The following is a 14976-nucleotide window of genomic DNA, read 5'->3' on the forward strand; positions in this document are numbered from 1 at the left end:
TAACTTCTCAGCGTTGCCACCCTGTGAGTCAGACTCCCCAAAATCACGAGATTGGCTTAAAAATCATGAGGATTCTTAAAAAAAAAAAAGTAATGTGGGTTCTCTTTATTTCCCTTCCGGTTTCTGAACCAGGCAAGATAGAAACTTACCTTTCTAGTGCAGCCAGGGCTCCAGAGAGCAGGAGCCCCGGACACCCAGGGCTGGCAGACAGCAGGGGGCTCCTCGTGGTTGTGTGTTCCAGACTTCCATTTCACCAACCAAGTATCAAATGTGAACTCCACTAGAACAGCCTTAACATGGAGTCACAGACAGCCCCCTTGGGCACCCTGAATCCATCTTGCCACCCAGGTGAGCCTGCCTTTGTGACAGATGGTCCCTTGCACCAAAAACCATAACAATACGCGCTATCTCAGAGTTGGTCACTCAGCCAGCTGAATTGCACCTCAGATCTCAAACCGAAGACAATGTTCGTGGCCAATCCTATAATAAACTAGCTAAATCTTTCCGAACTAGGAAAAGAAATAAGAAATTATTTACCAGGTTAAAGCAGGGAAACATACACACAAAGGAGTTACAGTCTGAGGTTTCAAAAAGTAGTAGAAGCTGCTGGAACATGCAAGCTCTGTAGATCCTTTAGGGTTAACCCTAGCCAAACAGCCGGGATCCCTTGCTTATGCTTATGCTTGTAAGGCATGCCATCCCCCTGAAGTCCAAGCAGCACAGGGACAACAGTGTCTTCTCGACAGGGATTTTTATTCCATTCCCCCCAGAGCTGATGGGGCAAGTGTTTGTGCAGGTCTCCGCCTCCTCGTGGGTGGGGGTGTGAGGCGGAGCAATCAACCAAGCCTTTGTCCACGGGTGATCCACAGTGGCTTGTCTGATGTCTCAGGGTCTTCTCTTGGTGGAAAGGAGATGACTCCTCTTCTGGTAAACTAGCATTTCACACTTGGGAATGCTTCTCTCCTGACTGGTGGCGGCCAGGGGGTTTACAGTTTTAGAGCCAAGGCTTATATATCACCTTATAACGTGGGATACAGATATTATAGGTGAGAAGAATGCATGCAGCAACTCACCAGCTTTTCATAAAGTCTAAACACGAAACACATTTTTATAAAAATAATGCCCGTTTTAACAACACTAACACACAGGTGAGCAAGACTAGTTTCCAGCCATGCATTTGTCACTTTTCTAGGGGCCTTGGCATAAGCTGGCACCTGGTCTGCCAGTGTCAGAGAAGAGGATCTTCCCTCTTATCCCCAGGGGTCCCCCAGGGTCTGTACTGGGACCAGTACCGTTCAACTTATTCATAAATGACCGGGGGAAAGGGGTAAACAGTGAGGTGGCAAAATTTGCAGACGATACAAAACTACTCAGAATAGTTAAGGCCAAAGCAGACTGCCAAGAGCTACAAAGAGCTCTCGCAAAACTGGGTGACTGGGCAACAAAATGGCAGAGGAAAGTCAGTGTTGATCAATGCAAAGTAACGCACACTGGAAAACATAATCCCAGCTATACCTATAAAACGATTGGGGGCGGGGGAGGGGGAGGGGAAGGGTCTAAATGAGCTGTTACCACTCAAGAAAGAGACCTAGGAGTCATTGTGGACAGTTCTCTGAAAACATCCACTGAATGTGCAGTGGAGTGTTGGGAATCATTAAGACAGGGATAGATAATAAGACAGAAAATACCTGCGTGCTGATGCGGTCGCCCCATCTCAAAAAAGGCATATTGGAATTGGAAAGATTCAGAAAAGGGCAAGAAAAATGATGAGGGGGTATGGAACAGCTTCTGTATAAGAAGAGATTCTTAAGATTGGGCCTTTTCAGCTTGGAAAAGAGCCGACTAAGAGGGGATACGATGGAGGTCTATAAAATCATGACTGGCGTGGAGAAAGTAAATAAGGAAGTGTTATGTACTCCTTCTCATAATACAGGACCTAGGGGTCACCAAATTAAATTTACAGGCAGCCGGTTTAAAACAAACAAAAGAAAGTATTTCTTCACACAACACACAGTCAACCTGGGGAACTCTTTGCCAGAGGACGTTGCGAAGGCCAAGAACATAACAGGTTTCAAAAAAGAACTAGATAAATTCATGGAGGATAGGTCCATTGATGGCGCTCAGCCAGTGGTATCCCTAGCTAACCCCTATTTGCCAGAAGCTGGGAATGGGCGACAGGGGATGGATGATTGCCTGTTCCGTTCATTCCCTCTGGGGCCCCTGGCATTGGCCGCTGTCAGAAGACAGGATACTGGGCTAGATGGACTTTTGGTCTGACCCAGTTTGGCCGTTCTTACGCGCTTATCCCATAACCACTTAAGTTTTCTTTTAGAGCCTTCGGTGAGGGACCCCGTCAAAGGCTTTCTGAAAATCCCAGTTCGCAGTATCGACTGAATCATCCTCATCCACATGCTTGCTGAGATCCTCAAAGAATTCTAGAAGATTGGTGAGGTAGGAGTGCCCTTTACAAAAGCTGTGTTCACCCTTTCCCAATACATCCTGTTTATCTGGGTGCCTGATCATTCTTTACTACCAATTTGCCTGTGACTGAAGTTAGGCTCAGCAGCCTGCAATTGCCAGGGTCGCCCCTGGAGCCCATTTTAAAAATTGGCATTACATTAGCTACCTGCCAGTCGTCTGCAACAGAGGCTTGCTTCAGTGGTAGCTTGCGTACTACGGCTAGTAGTTGTGCAATTTCATCTCTGAGTTCCCTCAGAACTCGTGGTCGAATGCCATCTGGTCCTGGTGACTTATTCCTGTTTAATTTAACGATTTGTTCTAAAACCTCTTATACTGGGATGGGACTTCAGATTTGTCACCCAATAAGGACAGCTCCGATGTGGGACTCTCCCTCCCGTCCTCTGCAGTGAAGACAGCTGCAAAGAATTCATGAAGCTCCTTTGCAATGGCCTTGTCTTCCTAGAGTGCTCCTTTGTCAGCTAGTGGCCCCACCGCCTCTTTGGCAGGCTGCCTGCTTCTGATGTACTTTAAAACATTCTTATGGTTAGCTTTTGTGTCGTTAGCACGTTGCTTCTCAGATTCTTTCTTGGCCTGACTTGTTATACTTTGACACTTACCCGGCCAGAGTTCGTGCACCTTCCTATTATCCTCACTAGGCTTTGATTTCCAAATTTTGAAGGATGACTTTTGGCCTCTAACGGCCTCCATTACTCTGCCGTTTATGGTGTCCGCCAGGCTGAGCTGGCAGCGCGGCCGGGGCCGGTCCAGTGCCAGGACGGGGAATCACTCCGTTCTCTCGGGAGTGGTGCGATTAGCCAGGTCAGGGTCTGCCCCCAACCCTGGCCAGACTCCCTCAGGACCACTTGCCTGGAGATAGGATGACCATATGTCCCCGTTTGGCTGGAGCAGTTCCCTTTTTAAGCTCTGTTCCGGCCATCCTGCCTTTTTTTTTTTTTCTTCTTCCCTTTTTTGACAAAAACGGCCATTTATCCCGTTTGCTCTTGCCAACTGATGAGTTGGCAAGAGCAAATAAGCAAATGCCCAGTTTACCAAAAAAGTCCGGTGCGACCCCCTAGCGGGGCGTGGAGGAACGTGCGTGTGTGTGTGGGGGGGGGGGAAGAGTGGCGACACGAGGTGTCAGGCAGCAGGGCTTGTCGGGGGCGGGGCCCTAGCCCTAGCCCTAGCCCCAGGTAGAATGGAGCTTGGGGGGGGGGGGAATAGGGGCCAGCCCCAGCCCCTGGCAGCGGTGTGGGGAGGGTGTCAGCCCCAGATCCTGGCAGTGGTGGGGGGAGCCGGGGCGAAGGAGGGGTCAGCCCCTGGCTGCGGTGTGGGGAGCTGTGGGGGAGGGGTCAGCCTGTGGGAAGGAGCTGCGGTATAGCACTTGCATAGGCTTTCTTTGCCCTGTTTTGCTGTAAGAGTTAACAGTGAGAGATTGCTAGTCCCACGTCAGTGGGTGGGTTTGTGCAAATTAGGAGCGTACAGGAAAACCAGCAAGAGGAAGGCGGCTGCAAGACTTGTCTGTCTTTGAACAGAATTGTGTGTTAAGGGTTCTTGCTTTGAATTCTTCCACGGGAGTCATTTTGGGGAAGGGTTCCTCACTTAGAGTTACCTAGTTATGGTGTTTGTTGCGTGTCTGGGAGCTCGTCACGGTGAGGTAGAAAGCGGTGGGCGCAGAGGTGTGCGGTGCGTCGCAGACTCTCAGCATCGCTTCTCGGCTCCTTGGAGCTCAGATCAAGTGTAGTATCTGTTCTTATCAGTTTAATGTCTTTTATTTTGCTATAAACAGATCGCAACACATGTGCTGTAGATGGATTCCCCAGCTGCCCTCCTTGAGAAAATCGATGCTGCCCTGGAGGTATATGCTAGCGCTGCTGCTTTCGAAGAAAATCCTTCTCCTGCTACCGAGACATCGTCAGCTGCTCTGTGTACCACCGCTGCTGTTGCTCCACAGAAGGCCCCTCAAGCAGCGACTACAAAGAAAACCCTCGGTGCCTCCAGGACACTACAGACCAGCAGCACGAAAAGGAAGGCCGGCGACTGCCCGAAGGACCCCCTCCGAGATGGTGTTCCAGACAGATCCCGCACCCAGAGGCCAGCCTGTCGAGACATCACCGCCAGAAGGAACATCCCCGCCGCTCCCCAGCAGCGCCAGCCACCGAGGGCAAGCCCCCCCGCCTTACAGCAGCTGCTGACCAAGAGCCCCCCCGCTCTCCAGCAACACCAGCTGCCACTGAAGAGCCCCCCCACCCCGCCACTGCAAGAGGCTCCGAGGGCAAGCCCCCCCGCCTTACAGCAGCTGCTGACCAAGAGCCCCCCCGCTCTCCAGCAACACCAGCCGCCACCGGAGAGCCCCCCCACCCCGCCACTGCAAGAGGCTCCCAGGCAACCACCTCCCACCCCCGCAGCTGCCCAGGTCGTGGAGGGTGGCCCCACTCCTCTACACACCAGCAAGAGAGGAATCTCCGCCGATGGGACCAGCACCTCTCCAGAGACCACCCAGAGGGTCACCAGCATCTTACCAGATGCCTGCCCAGCCTCCGAAACTACCCAAAGAGTCAGCAGGCCCCTGCCAGATGCCCCCCCAGCCGGACCTCTCGACCCCACTCGCCCGCGCCGGGATGAACCAGCCAGCGATACTGCTGGTGCCACCGGCACCCCCCCGCTGCAAGGTAATGAGGACACCGTCTACCTGCAGTACCCCCTCGCGGCGGACGCGCTCATCTGCCCCATCTGCTTCCCTCCCCGAAGTTTCCACCTCCTTGGTGGAGTCACCAGGCACCTAAAGCGATGCCACAACAAGCAGGTCGCCTTCAGTTGTGCCCTCTGCAGCCTGCCCTTCGAGACACAGAAACAATGCAAGGCGCACCAAGTCACCTGCAGGAAGCGCTCCAAAGGAACCGCACGGCCTCCTGCCCCGGCTCCCAGCCCTGCCGCTGTGCGCCGCCCCACCACTCCTGAGTCGCAACAAAGAACAGCGATGGTGCAAGCTGCCGTCAAGAAGGCTGCCCCCGTCGCCAGACCAGCGCAACAGGGTGCTGCGATCGAGAAGGTGCCTGCTGCCGCGGGAAATGCCACCCAGGTCCTCGGCAGCAGGAGGCCCGTCTCACCTTCCCACGTCGCCAGGCAAATCTCCATACTGAGACGGCTCAGCACTACCTCGCCCCCGGCCCAGCACGTTCCCGTCCCCAGACGGATCAGTGCCCCCTCGCGCATAGCGGCTCGAGATCCTGTCGCCGGAAGAGCCAGAGCCACACCTCAGGCCGCCCTGCGAACCCCAACCGCCGGAGGAGCCCGAGCCGCGCCTCAGTCTGCCCTGCAAACTCCAGCAGCCGAGGGAGCCAGTGCCCAGCCACAGGCCGCTCAGCAAGCTCCACGCACTACTGGAGAAACCAACCCCGCAGCCACAGAAAACCACCGGGCCCTCCTCACCAGACAGCCCAGCACGACCCCCGAGTCCATCCTGCGGGACGCTGCCAACAGCGGATCTCACGTTCCAGCAGCAGCCGCCCAAGCACCAGCCACCCCTAGGAGGACCAGCAACGTCCCGGCAATCCCCGAGCCGGACCGCGTCCCTCCGACCACTAGTAACGCCAGCATCCCGCCGGAGATTCCGCCCCAGCCCCCAACCGAAGGGAACGATGGCTCGCGGGATGGACGGCGGGTCGACTGTGCGGGTGACGAGTCTGCTTCAGACAAGGTCGAGGACCATGAGGGCCAGCAGCCGGTGGAGAGGGCTGCCACTCCGTGGCAGACTGCCTGGACCGCGGAGCTAAGAGCGACAGCTTCCTTCGACGACTTTGACCTCCTCGTAGACAGACTCACCCAAGAACTGTCTGCAGAAACCGCTCCCAGGAGACGTCCCACCCAGGAGAACGCCCCACCTGCCCACAGACCGCCTGCTCCAAACCCCAACACCACCGCCAGGGGAACCAGAAGGAGAGGCGCCAACTGCCGCTACGATCCAGCAGCGGCTTCAAGGATCCAGAAGCTGTACCGGGCAAACCGCCCCAAAGCCATGAGAGAGATCCTCGACGGGCCCTCGCCCTACTGCACGATCCCACCCGAACGCCTCTACAGCTACTTCAAGGATGTATTCGACCACACAGCCCAGGATGGTGCGCTGCGCCCCGAGTGCCTCCGCCCCCTGCCCCGTGTCGACGAAGCGGGCGCCCTGGAAGCTGACTTCACGCCCAAGGAAGTGTTGGCCAGGCTCTCAAAAACAAAAAACACAGCTCCCGGGAAAGATGGCATCCGCTACAGTCTCCTGAAAAAGCGAGATCCCGGCTGCCTGGTCCTCGCCACGCTCTTCAACCAGTGCAAGCGTTTCTGCCGGACTCCCAGCTCCTGGAAAAAGGCCATGACGGTTCTGGTGTACAAAAAGGGTGAGCGCGATGACCCCAGCAATTGGAGGCCCATCTCCCTCTGCTCCACGATGTACAAGCTCTATGCCAGCTGCCTGGCGTCCAGGATCACGGAGTGGTCAGTGCGTGGGGGGGCCATCAGCTCCACCCAGAAAGGCTTCATGTCCTGCGAGGGCTGCTACGAACATAACTTTGTCCTCCAAACCATCATCGATACGACCAGAAGGGCGCGGAGGCAGGGTACGATAGCATGGCTGGACCTGGCCAACGCCTTTGGGTCCATGCCCCACCACCACATCTTTGCCACGCTCCAGGAGTTTGGGATGCCAGAGAACTTCCGCCGGGCGATCCGAGAGATGTACGAGGGATGCAGCACCACCATTCGCTCGGTCGAAGGAGAGACAGCCGAGATCCCGATCCGGTGCGGAGTCAAGCAGGGCTGCCCCCTCAGCCCCATCATCTTTAACCTCGCCATGGAGCCGCTGCTGCGAGCGATCTCCAAGGGCGCAGGCGGCTTCAACCTCCACGGCGAGAGGGTGAGTGTCCTGGCTTACGCGGATGACCTGGTCCTGACCGCAGACGACCCAGAGAACCTCCAGCGTATGCTAGATGCCACCAGTCGAGTTGCCGATTGGATGGGGCTCCGCTTCAATGCGAAGAAATGCGCATCCCTCCACATAGATGGCAGCAAAAGGGACTCCGTGCAGGGGACGGAATTCCAGATTCAGGGCGAGCCCGTCATCCCCCTGGCAGAGGGGCAGGCCTACCGACACCTCGGCACACCGACGGGTTTCCGTGTCCGCCAGACGCCCGAGGACACCATCCAAGAGATCCTACAGGATACCGCCAAGATCGACACCTCCCTGCTAGCACCGTGGCAAAAGATAAACGCCCTGAACACCTTCCTGATCCCCCGCATCTCGTTCGTCCTGAGGGGCTCCGCCGTGGCAAAGGTACCCCTCAACAAGGCGGACAAGGTCATCCGGCAGCTGGTGAAGAAGTGGTTATTCCTTCCCCAGAGAGCCAGCAACGAGCTGGTCTATATCACCCACAGGCACGGCGGTGCCAATGTCCCCCGCATGGGTGACCTGGGTGACATCGCAGTGATCACCCACGCCTTCCGCCTGCTGACGTGCCCCGACGCCACGGTAAAGAGCATCGCAGCGAAAGCCCTCCACGACGTAACGCAAAAGCGGATCGGTAGAGCCCCGTCCAGCCAAGACACCGCCAGCTTCCTGAGCGGTTCCCTGGACGGCGAATTCGGCCGAGATGGGGGCGACATCGCTTCGCTGTGGTCCCGCGCCCGCAACGCCACGCGCCGCCTGGGGAAACGCATCGGCTGCCGCTGGGAGTGGTGTGAGGAGCGCCAGGAGCTGGGTGTCCTGGTGCCACAGATCGGGTCCGAGGGCAACACCATCGTCACCCCGAGCGCCAGGGGCCTGCTGGAAAGGACCCTGAAGGCAGCCACCCACTCGCTGTACGTAGAAGCCCTGAAGCGCAAGCCGGACCAGGGAAAAGCCTTCGAACTGACCAGCAAGTGGGACGCCAGCAACCACTTCCTCGCCGGGGGCGGCTTCACCCGCTTCGCCGACTGGCGGTTCATCCACCGCGCCCGGCTCAACTGCGTCCCGCTCAACGGAGCCGTCCGCCACGGGAACCGAGACAAGCGTTGCAGGAAGTGCGGCTACTCCAACGAGACCCTGCCCCACGTCCTGTGCAGCTGCAAGCCCCACTCCAGAGCCTGGCAGCTGCGCCACAACGCCATCCAGAACCGCCTGGTGAAAGCCATCTCACCTAGCCTGGGGGAGGTCGCCGTGAACTGCGCCATCTCCGGTACCGACAGCCCGCTACGACCCGACGTGGTCGTCACCAACGAAACCCAGAAAAAGATCATCCTCGTCGACATTACGGTCCCTTTCGAGAACAGGACCCCGGCCTTCCGAGAAGCTCGAGCTCGGAAACTGGAAAAATACGCCCCTCTGGCCGACACCCTGAGAGCGAAGGGCTACGAGGTGCAGCTGGACGCCCTGATTGTCGGAGCCCTGGGCGCTTGGGACCCCTGCAACGAGCGTGTGCTGCGGACCTGCGGGATCGGTAGACGCTACGCACGACTCATGCGGCGCCTCATGGTCTCGGACACCATCCGATGGTCCAGGGACATCTATATCGAGCACATCACCGGCCACCGACAGTACCAGGAGGAGTGAGCCGGTACGACACTGTGCACACACTGTGGGAAAGAGACTGAGAGGCCTTCCCCATCGGACCGTATGAACTGGAACCGTAAACCCGCTGAACATTAAACCCCACCATATGAGGGTAGACCCATCCCCACCCCCGTATTCACTCACTATACCCGGCATACCGAATGTAGCTGTTGTGTGGATAACTTACCCCATATCCCGATGTCTGTACTCTGACCGGTTAAACTTTTCCCCCAGTCGGGGAATTTGCAGATTATTATGTGATCCTTGCTCCACCAGCTCCTAAATCGCATTTTGCACCCCTCGATAATCTGTACCTTATCCCCTGACGACCAGAAACTCCTATGCTTGAACTCTGTACCGTTCCTTATTTCAACATTATCTCAAATAAAATTATTAAATCTGTTCTTATCAGTTTGATATCTGATATGTCCTTTATTTAAGGACTGTATATTAAATTGATTTTTGGAACAGGGGGCTGGACTAGGAGCTTGCTCTGCCCACCCCATGCATTGACCTGGTATTGCAGTGTCTCCAGGAACGGTGCATCTCCTTTTGGGGAGAATGTTCTGGTTTGAAAAGTAGAAAGAGTTTTACTGTGATGATGCTTCTTTAAAGCAGATTTTTTTCAAGTAGTTGAAAAATCTGAAATCTGTACCGCTGTGGTTTCTACAGATGTAGGGTTCTCTGTCTCACTAGAGGATTGTTTGAGAAGCTGGGATCCTTCTTTCTGCTGTGAGTCTTTTCAACAGTAATGAGGGACAAATGCTTTCCAGACTGTGGGGCTGTTGGGGAGTCGGTTGTTTGTTTGTTTGTTTGTTTTGGGAGGAGCGGGGCGGGGATCAGTAATATTTGAGGTCACACGTATCTCAACAGCTGTGTGAGTTACACAGACTTCTCCCCACCCAGCCCATGTCCCATGTGTCTTGGTTTGTCAGATCAAGACAAGGCACTAGGTGTCACGCTGCGCCCGGCACACAGGGGTCCCAATCCTGATTTCCCCCCCCACCCCCGAACCTACTGTAATGTAAACGCTAAATAATAATCCTTAACTTCTCAGCGTTGCCACCCTGTGAGTCAGACTCCCCAAAATCACGAGATTGGCTTAAAAATCATGAGGATTCTTAAAAAAAAAAAAGTAATGTGGGTTCTCTTTATTTCCCTTCCGGTTTCTGAACCAGGCAAGATAGAAACTTACCTTTCTAGTGCAGCCAGGGCTCCAGAGAGCAGGAGCCCCGGACACCCAGGGCTGGCAGACAGCAGGGGGCTCCTCGTGGTTGTGTGTTCCAGACTTCCATTTCACCAACCAAGTATCAAATGTGAACTCCACTAGAACAGCCTTAACATGGAGTCACAGACAGCCCCCTTGGGCACCCTGAATCCATCTTGCCACCCAGGTGAGCCTGCCTTTGTGACAGATGGTCCCTTGCACCAAAAACCATAACAATATTCCGGTCCCTCGGACTGGTCACTCAGCCAGCTGAATTGCACCTCAGATCTCAAACCGAAGACAATGTTCGTGGCCAATCCTATAATAAACTAGCTAAATCTTTCCGAACTAGGAAAAGAAATAAGAAATTATTTACCAGGTTAAAGCAGGGAAACATACACACAAAGGAGTTACAGTCTGAGGTTTCAAAAAGTAGTAGAAGCTGCTGGAACATGCAAGCTCTGTAGATCCTTTAGGGTTAACCCTAGCCAAACAGCCGGGATCCCTTGCTTATGCTTATGCTTGTAAGGCATGCCATCCCCCTGAAGTCCAAGCAGCACAGGGACAACAGTGTCTTCTCGACAGGGATTTTTATTCCATTCCCCCCAGAGCTGATGGGGCAAGTGTTTGTGCAGGTCTCCGCCTCCTCGTGGGTGGGGGTGTGAGGCGGAGCAATCAACCAAGCCTTTTGTCCACGGGTGATCCACAGTGGCTTGTCTGATGTCTCAGGGTCTTCTCTTGGTGGAAAGGAGATGACTCCTCTTCTGGTAAACTAGCATTTCACACTTGGGAATGCTTCTCTCCTGACTGGTGGCGGCCAGGGGGTTTACAGTTTTAGAGCCAAGGCTTATATATCACCTTATAACGTGGGATACAGATATTATAGGTGAGAAGAATGCATGCAGCAACTCACCAGCTTTTCATAAAGTCTAAACACGAAACACATTTTTATAAAAATAATGCCCGTTTTAACAACACTAACACACAGGTGAGCAAGACTAGTTTCCAGCCATGCATTTGTCACTTTTCTAGGGGCCTTGGCATAAGCTGGCACCTGGTCTGCCAGTGTCAGAGAAGAGGATCTTCCCTCTTATCCCCAGGGGTCCCCCAGGGGTCTGTACTGGGACCAGTACCGTTCAACTTATTCATAAATGACCGGGGGAAAGGGGTAAACAGTGAGGTGGCAAAATTTGCAGACGATACAAAACTACTCAGAATAGTTAAGGCCAAAGCAGACTGCCAAGAGCTACAAAGAGCTCTCGCAAAACTGGGTGACTGGGCAACAAAATGGCAGAGGAAAGTCAGTGTTGATCAATGCAAAGTAACGCACACTGGAAAACATAATCCCAGCTATACCTATAAAACGATTGGGGGCGGGGGAGGGGGAGGGGAAGGGTCTAAATGAGCTGTTACCACTCAAGAAAGAGACCTAGGAGTCATTGTGGACAGTTCTCTGAAAACATCCACTGAATGTGCAGTGGAGTGTTGGGAATCATTAAGACAGGGATAGATAATAAGACAGAAAATACCTGCGTGCTGATGCGGTCGCCCCATCTCAAAAAAGGCATATTGGAATTGGAAAGATTCAGAAAAGGGCAAGAAAAATGATGAGGGGGTATGGAACAGCTTCTGTATAAGAAGAGATTCTTAAGATTGGGCCTTTTCAGCTTGGAAAAGAGCCGACTAAGAGGGGATACGATGGAGGTCTATAAAATCATGACTGGCGTGGAGAAAGTAAATAAGGAAGTGTTATGTACTCCTTCTCATAATACAGGACCTAGGGGTCACCAAATTAAATTTACAGGCAGCCGGTTTAAAACAAACAAAAGAAAGTATTTCTTCACACAACACACAGTCAACCTGGGGAACTCTTTGCCAGAGGACGTTGCGAAGGCCAAGAACATAACAGGTTTCAAAAAAGAACTAGATAAATTCATGGAGGATAGGTCCATTGATGGCGCTCAGCCAGTGGTATCCCTAGCTAACCCCTATTTGCCAGAAGCTGGGAATGGGCGACAGGGGATGGATGATTGCCTGTTCCGTTCATTCCCTCTGGGGCCCCTGGCATTGGCCGCTGTCAGAAGACAGGATACTGGGCTAGATGGACTTTTGGTCTGACCCAGTTTGGCCGTTCTTACGCGCTTATCCCATAACCACTTAAGTTTTCTTTTAGAGCCTTCGGTGAGGGACCCCGTCAAAGGCTTTCTGAAAATCCCAGTTCGCAGTATCGACTGAATCATCCTCATCCACATGCTTGCTGAGATCCTCAAAGAATTCTAGAAGATTGGTGAGGTAGGAGTGCCCTTTACAAAAGCTGTGTTCACCCTTTCCCAATACATCCTGTTTATCTGGGTGCCTGATCATTCTTTACTACCAATTTGCCTGTGACTGAAGTTAGGCTCAGCAGCCTGCAATTGCCAGGGTCGCCCCTGGAGCCCATTTTAAAAATTGGCATTACATTAGCTACCTGCCAGTCGTCTGCAACAGAGGCTTGCTTCAGTGGTAGCTTGCGTACTACGGCTAGTAGTTGTGCAATTTCATCTCTGAGTTCCCTCAGAACTCGTGGTCGAATGCCATCTGGTCCTGGTGACTTATTCCTGTTTAATTTAACGATTTGTTCTAAAACCTCTTATACTGGGATGGGACTTCAGATTTGTCACCCAATAAGGACAGCTCCGATGTGGGACTCTCCCTCCCGTCCTCTGCAGTGAAGACAGCTGCAAAGAATTCATGAAGCTCCTTTGCAATGGCCTTGTCTTCCTAGAGTGCTCCTTTGTCAGCTAGTGGCCCCACCGCCTCTTTGGCAGGCTGCCTGCTTCTGATGTACTTTAAAACATTCTTATGGTTAGCTTTTGTGTCGTTAGCACGTTGCTTCTCAGATTCTTTCTTGGCCTGACTTGTTATACTTTGACACTTACCCGGCCAGAGTTCGTGCACCTTCCTATTATCCTCACTAGGCTTTGATTTCCAAATTTTGAAGGATGACTTTTGGCCTCTAACGGCCTCCATTACTCTGCCGTTTATGGTGTCCGCCAGGCTGAGCTGGCAGCGCGGCCGGGGCCGGTCCAGTGCCAGGACGGGGAATCACTCCGTTCTCTCGGGAGTGGTGCGATTAGCCAGGTCAGGGTCTGCCCCCAACCCTGGCCAGACTCCCTCAGGACCACTTGCCTGGAGATAGGATGACCATATGTCCCCGTTTGGCTGGAGCAGTTCCCTTTTTAAGCTCTGTTCCGGCCATCCTGCCTTTTTTTTTTTTTTCTTCTTCCCTTTTTTGACAAAAACGGCCATTTATCCCGTTTGCTCTTGCCAACTGATGAGTTGGCAAGAGCAAATAAGCAAATGCCCAGTTTACCAAAAAAGTCCGGTGCGACCCCCTAGCGGGGCGTGGAGGAACGTGCGTGTGTGTGTGTGTGGGGGGGAAGAGTGGCGACACGAGGTGTCAGGCAGCAGGGCTTGTCGGGGGCGGGGCCCTAGCCCTAGCCCTAGCCCCAGGTAGAATGGAGCTTGGGGGGGGGGGGGAATAGGGGCCAGCCCCAGCCCCTGGCAGCGGTGTGGGGAGGGTGTCAGCCCCAGATCCTGGCAGTGGTGGGGGGAGCCGGGGCGAAGGAGGGGTCAGCCCCTGGCTGCGGTGTGGGGAGCTGTGGGGGAGGGGTCAGCCTGTGGGAAGGAGCTGCGGTATAGCACTTGCATAGGCTTTCTTTGCCCTGTTTTGCTGTAAGAGTTAACAGTGAGAGATTGCTAGTCCCACGTCAGTGGGTGGGTTTGTGCAAATTAGGAGCGTACAGGAAAACCAGCAAGAGGAAGGCGGCTGCAAGACTTGTCTGTCTTTGAACAGAATTGTGTGTTAAGGGTTCTTGCTTTGAATTCTTCCACGGGAGTCATTTTGGGGAAGGGTTCCTCACTTAGAGTTACCTAGTTATGGTGTTTGTTGCGTGTCTGGGAGCTCGTCACGGTGAGGTAGAAAGCGGTGGGCGCAGAGGTGTGCGGTGCGTCGCAGACTCTCAGCATCGCTTCTCGGCTCCTTGGAGCTCAGATCAAGTGTAGTATCTGTTCTTATCAGTTTAATGTCTTTTATTTTGCTATAAACAGATCGCAACACATGTGCTGTAGATGGATTCCCCAGCTGCCCTGCTTGAGAAAATCGATGCTGCCCTGGAGGTATATGCTAGCGCTGCTGCTTTCGAAGAAAATCCTTCTCTTGCTACCGAGACATCGTCAGCTGCTCTGTGTACCACCGCTGCTGTTGCTCCACAGAAGGCCCCTCAAGCAGCGACTACAAAGAAAACCCTCGGTGCCTCCAGGACACTACGGACCAGCAGCACGAAAAGGAAGGCCGGCGACTGCCCGAAGGACCCCCTCCGAGATGCTGTTCCAGACAGATCCCGCACCCAGAGGCCAGCCTGTCGAGACATCACCGCCAGAAGGAACATCCCCGCCGCTCCCCAGCAGCGCCAGCCACCGAGGGCAAGCCCCCCCGCCTTACAGCAGCTGCTGACCAAGAGCCCCCCCGCTCTCCAGCAACACCAGCTGCCACTGAAGAGCCCCCCCCACCCCGCCACTGCAAGAGGCTCCGAGGGCAAGCCCCCCCGCCTTACAGCAGCTGCTGACCAAGAGTCCCCCCGCTCTCCAGCAACACCAGCCGCCACCGGAGAGCCCCCCCACCCCGCCACTGCAAGAGGCTCCCAGGCAACCACCTCCCACCCCCGCAGCTGCCCAGGTCGTGGAGGGTGGCCCCACTCCT

The 14976-nt window shown here is 54.3% G+C and overlaps 1 protein-coding gene, 1 non-coding gene and 2 pseudogenes across 2 annotated transcripts; all 4 read left to right on the plus strand.

Moving 5' to 3' along the window:
• The first annotated feature begins 2432 nt into the window (after positions 1-2432).
• On the plus strand, positions 2433-9432 carry LOC140906391 (uncharacterized). The gene is made up of 2 exons (XM_073330218.1): positions 2433-2451; positions 4247-9432. The coding sequence occupies exon 2, from the start codon at positions 4268-4270 to the stop codon at positions 9026-9028; it is 4761 nt and encodes a 1586-aa protein (XP_073186319.1). The 5' UTR covers positions 2433-2451; positions 4247-4267; the 3' UTR covers positions 9029-9432.
• On the plus strand, positions 4164-4258 carry LOC140908043 (U2 spliceosomal RNA; annotated as a pseudogene).
• Positions 9389-9579, plus strand: LOC140908037 (U2 spliceosomal RNA). The gene has a single exon (XR_012157742.1). It is a non-coding gene; the product is annotated as a U2 spliceosomal RNA (small nuclear RNA).
• A 4662-nt stretch (positions 9580-14241) lies between these two features.
• LOC140908044 (U2 spliceosomal RNA) lies at positions 14242-14336 on the plus strand (annotated as a pseudogene).
• The last annotated feature ends 640 nt before the right edge of the window (positions 14337-14976 follow it).

The sequence above is a fragment of the Lepidochelys kempii genome, chromosome 2, assembly GCF_965140265.1.
Source record: "Lepidochelys kempii isolate rLepKem1 chromosome 2, rLepKem1.hap2, whole genome shotgun sequence".
In the NCBI taxonomy this organism is placed as follows: Eukaryota; Metazoa; Chordata; order Testudines; family Cheloniidae; genus Lepidochelys; species Lepidochelys kempii.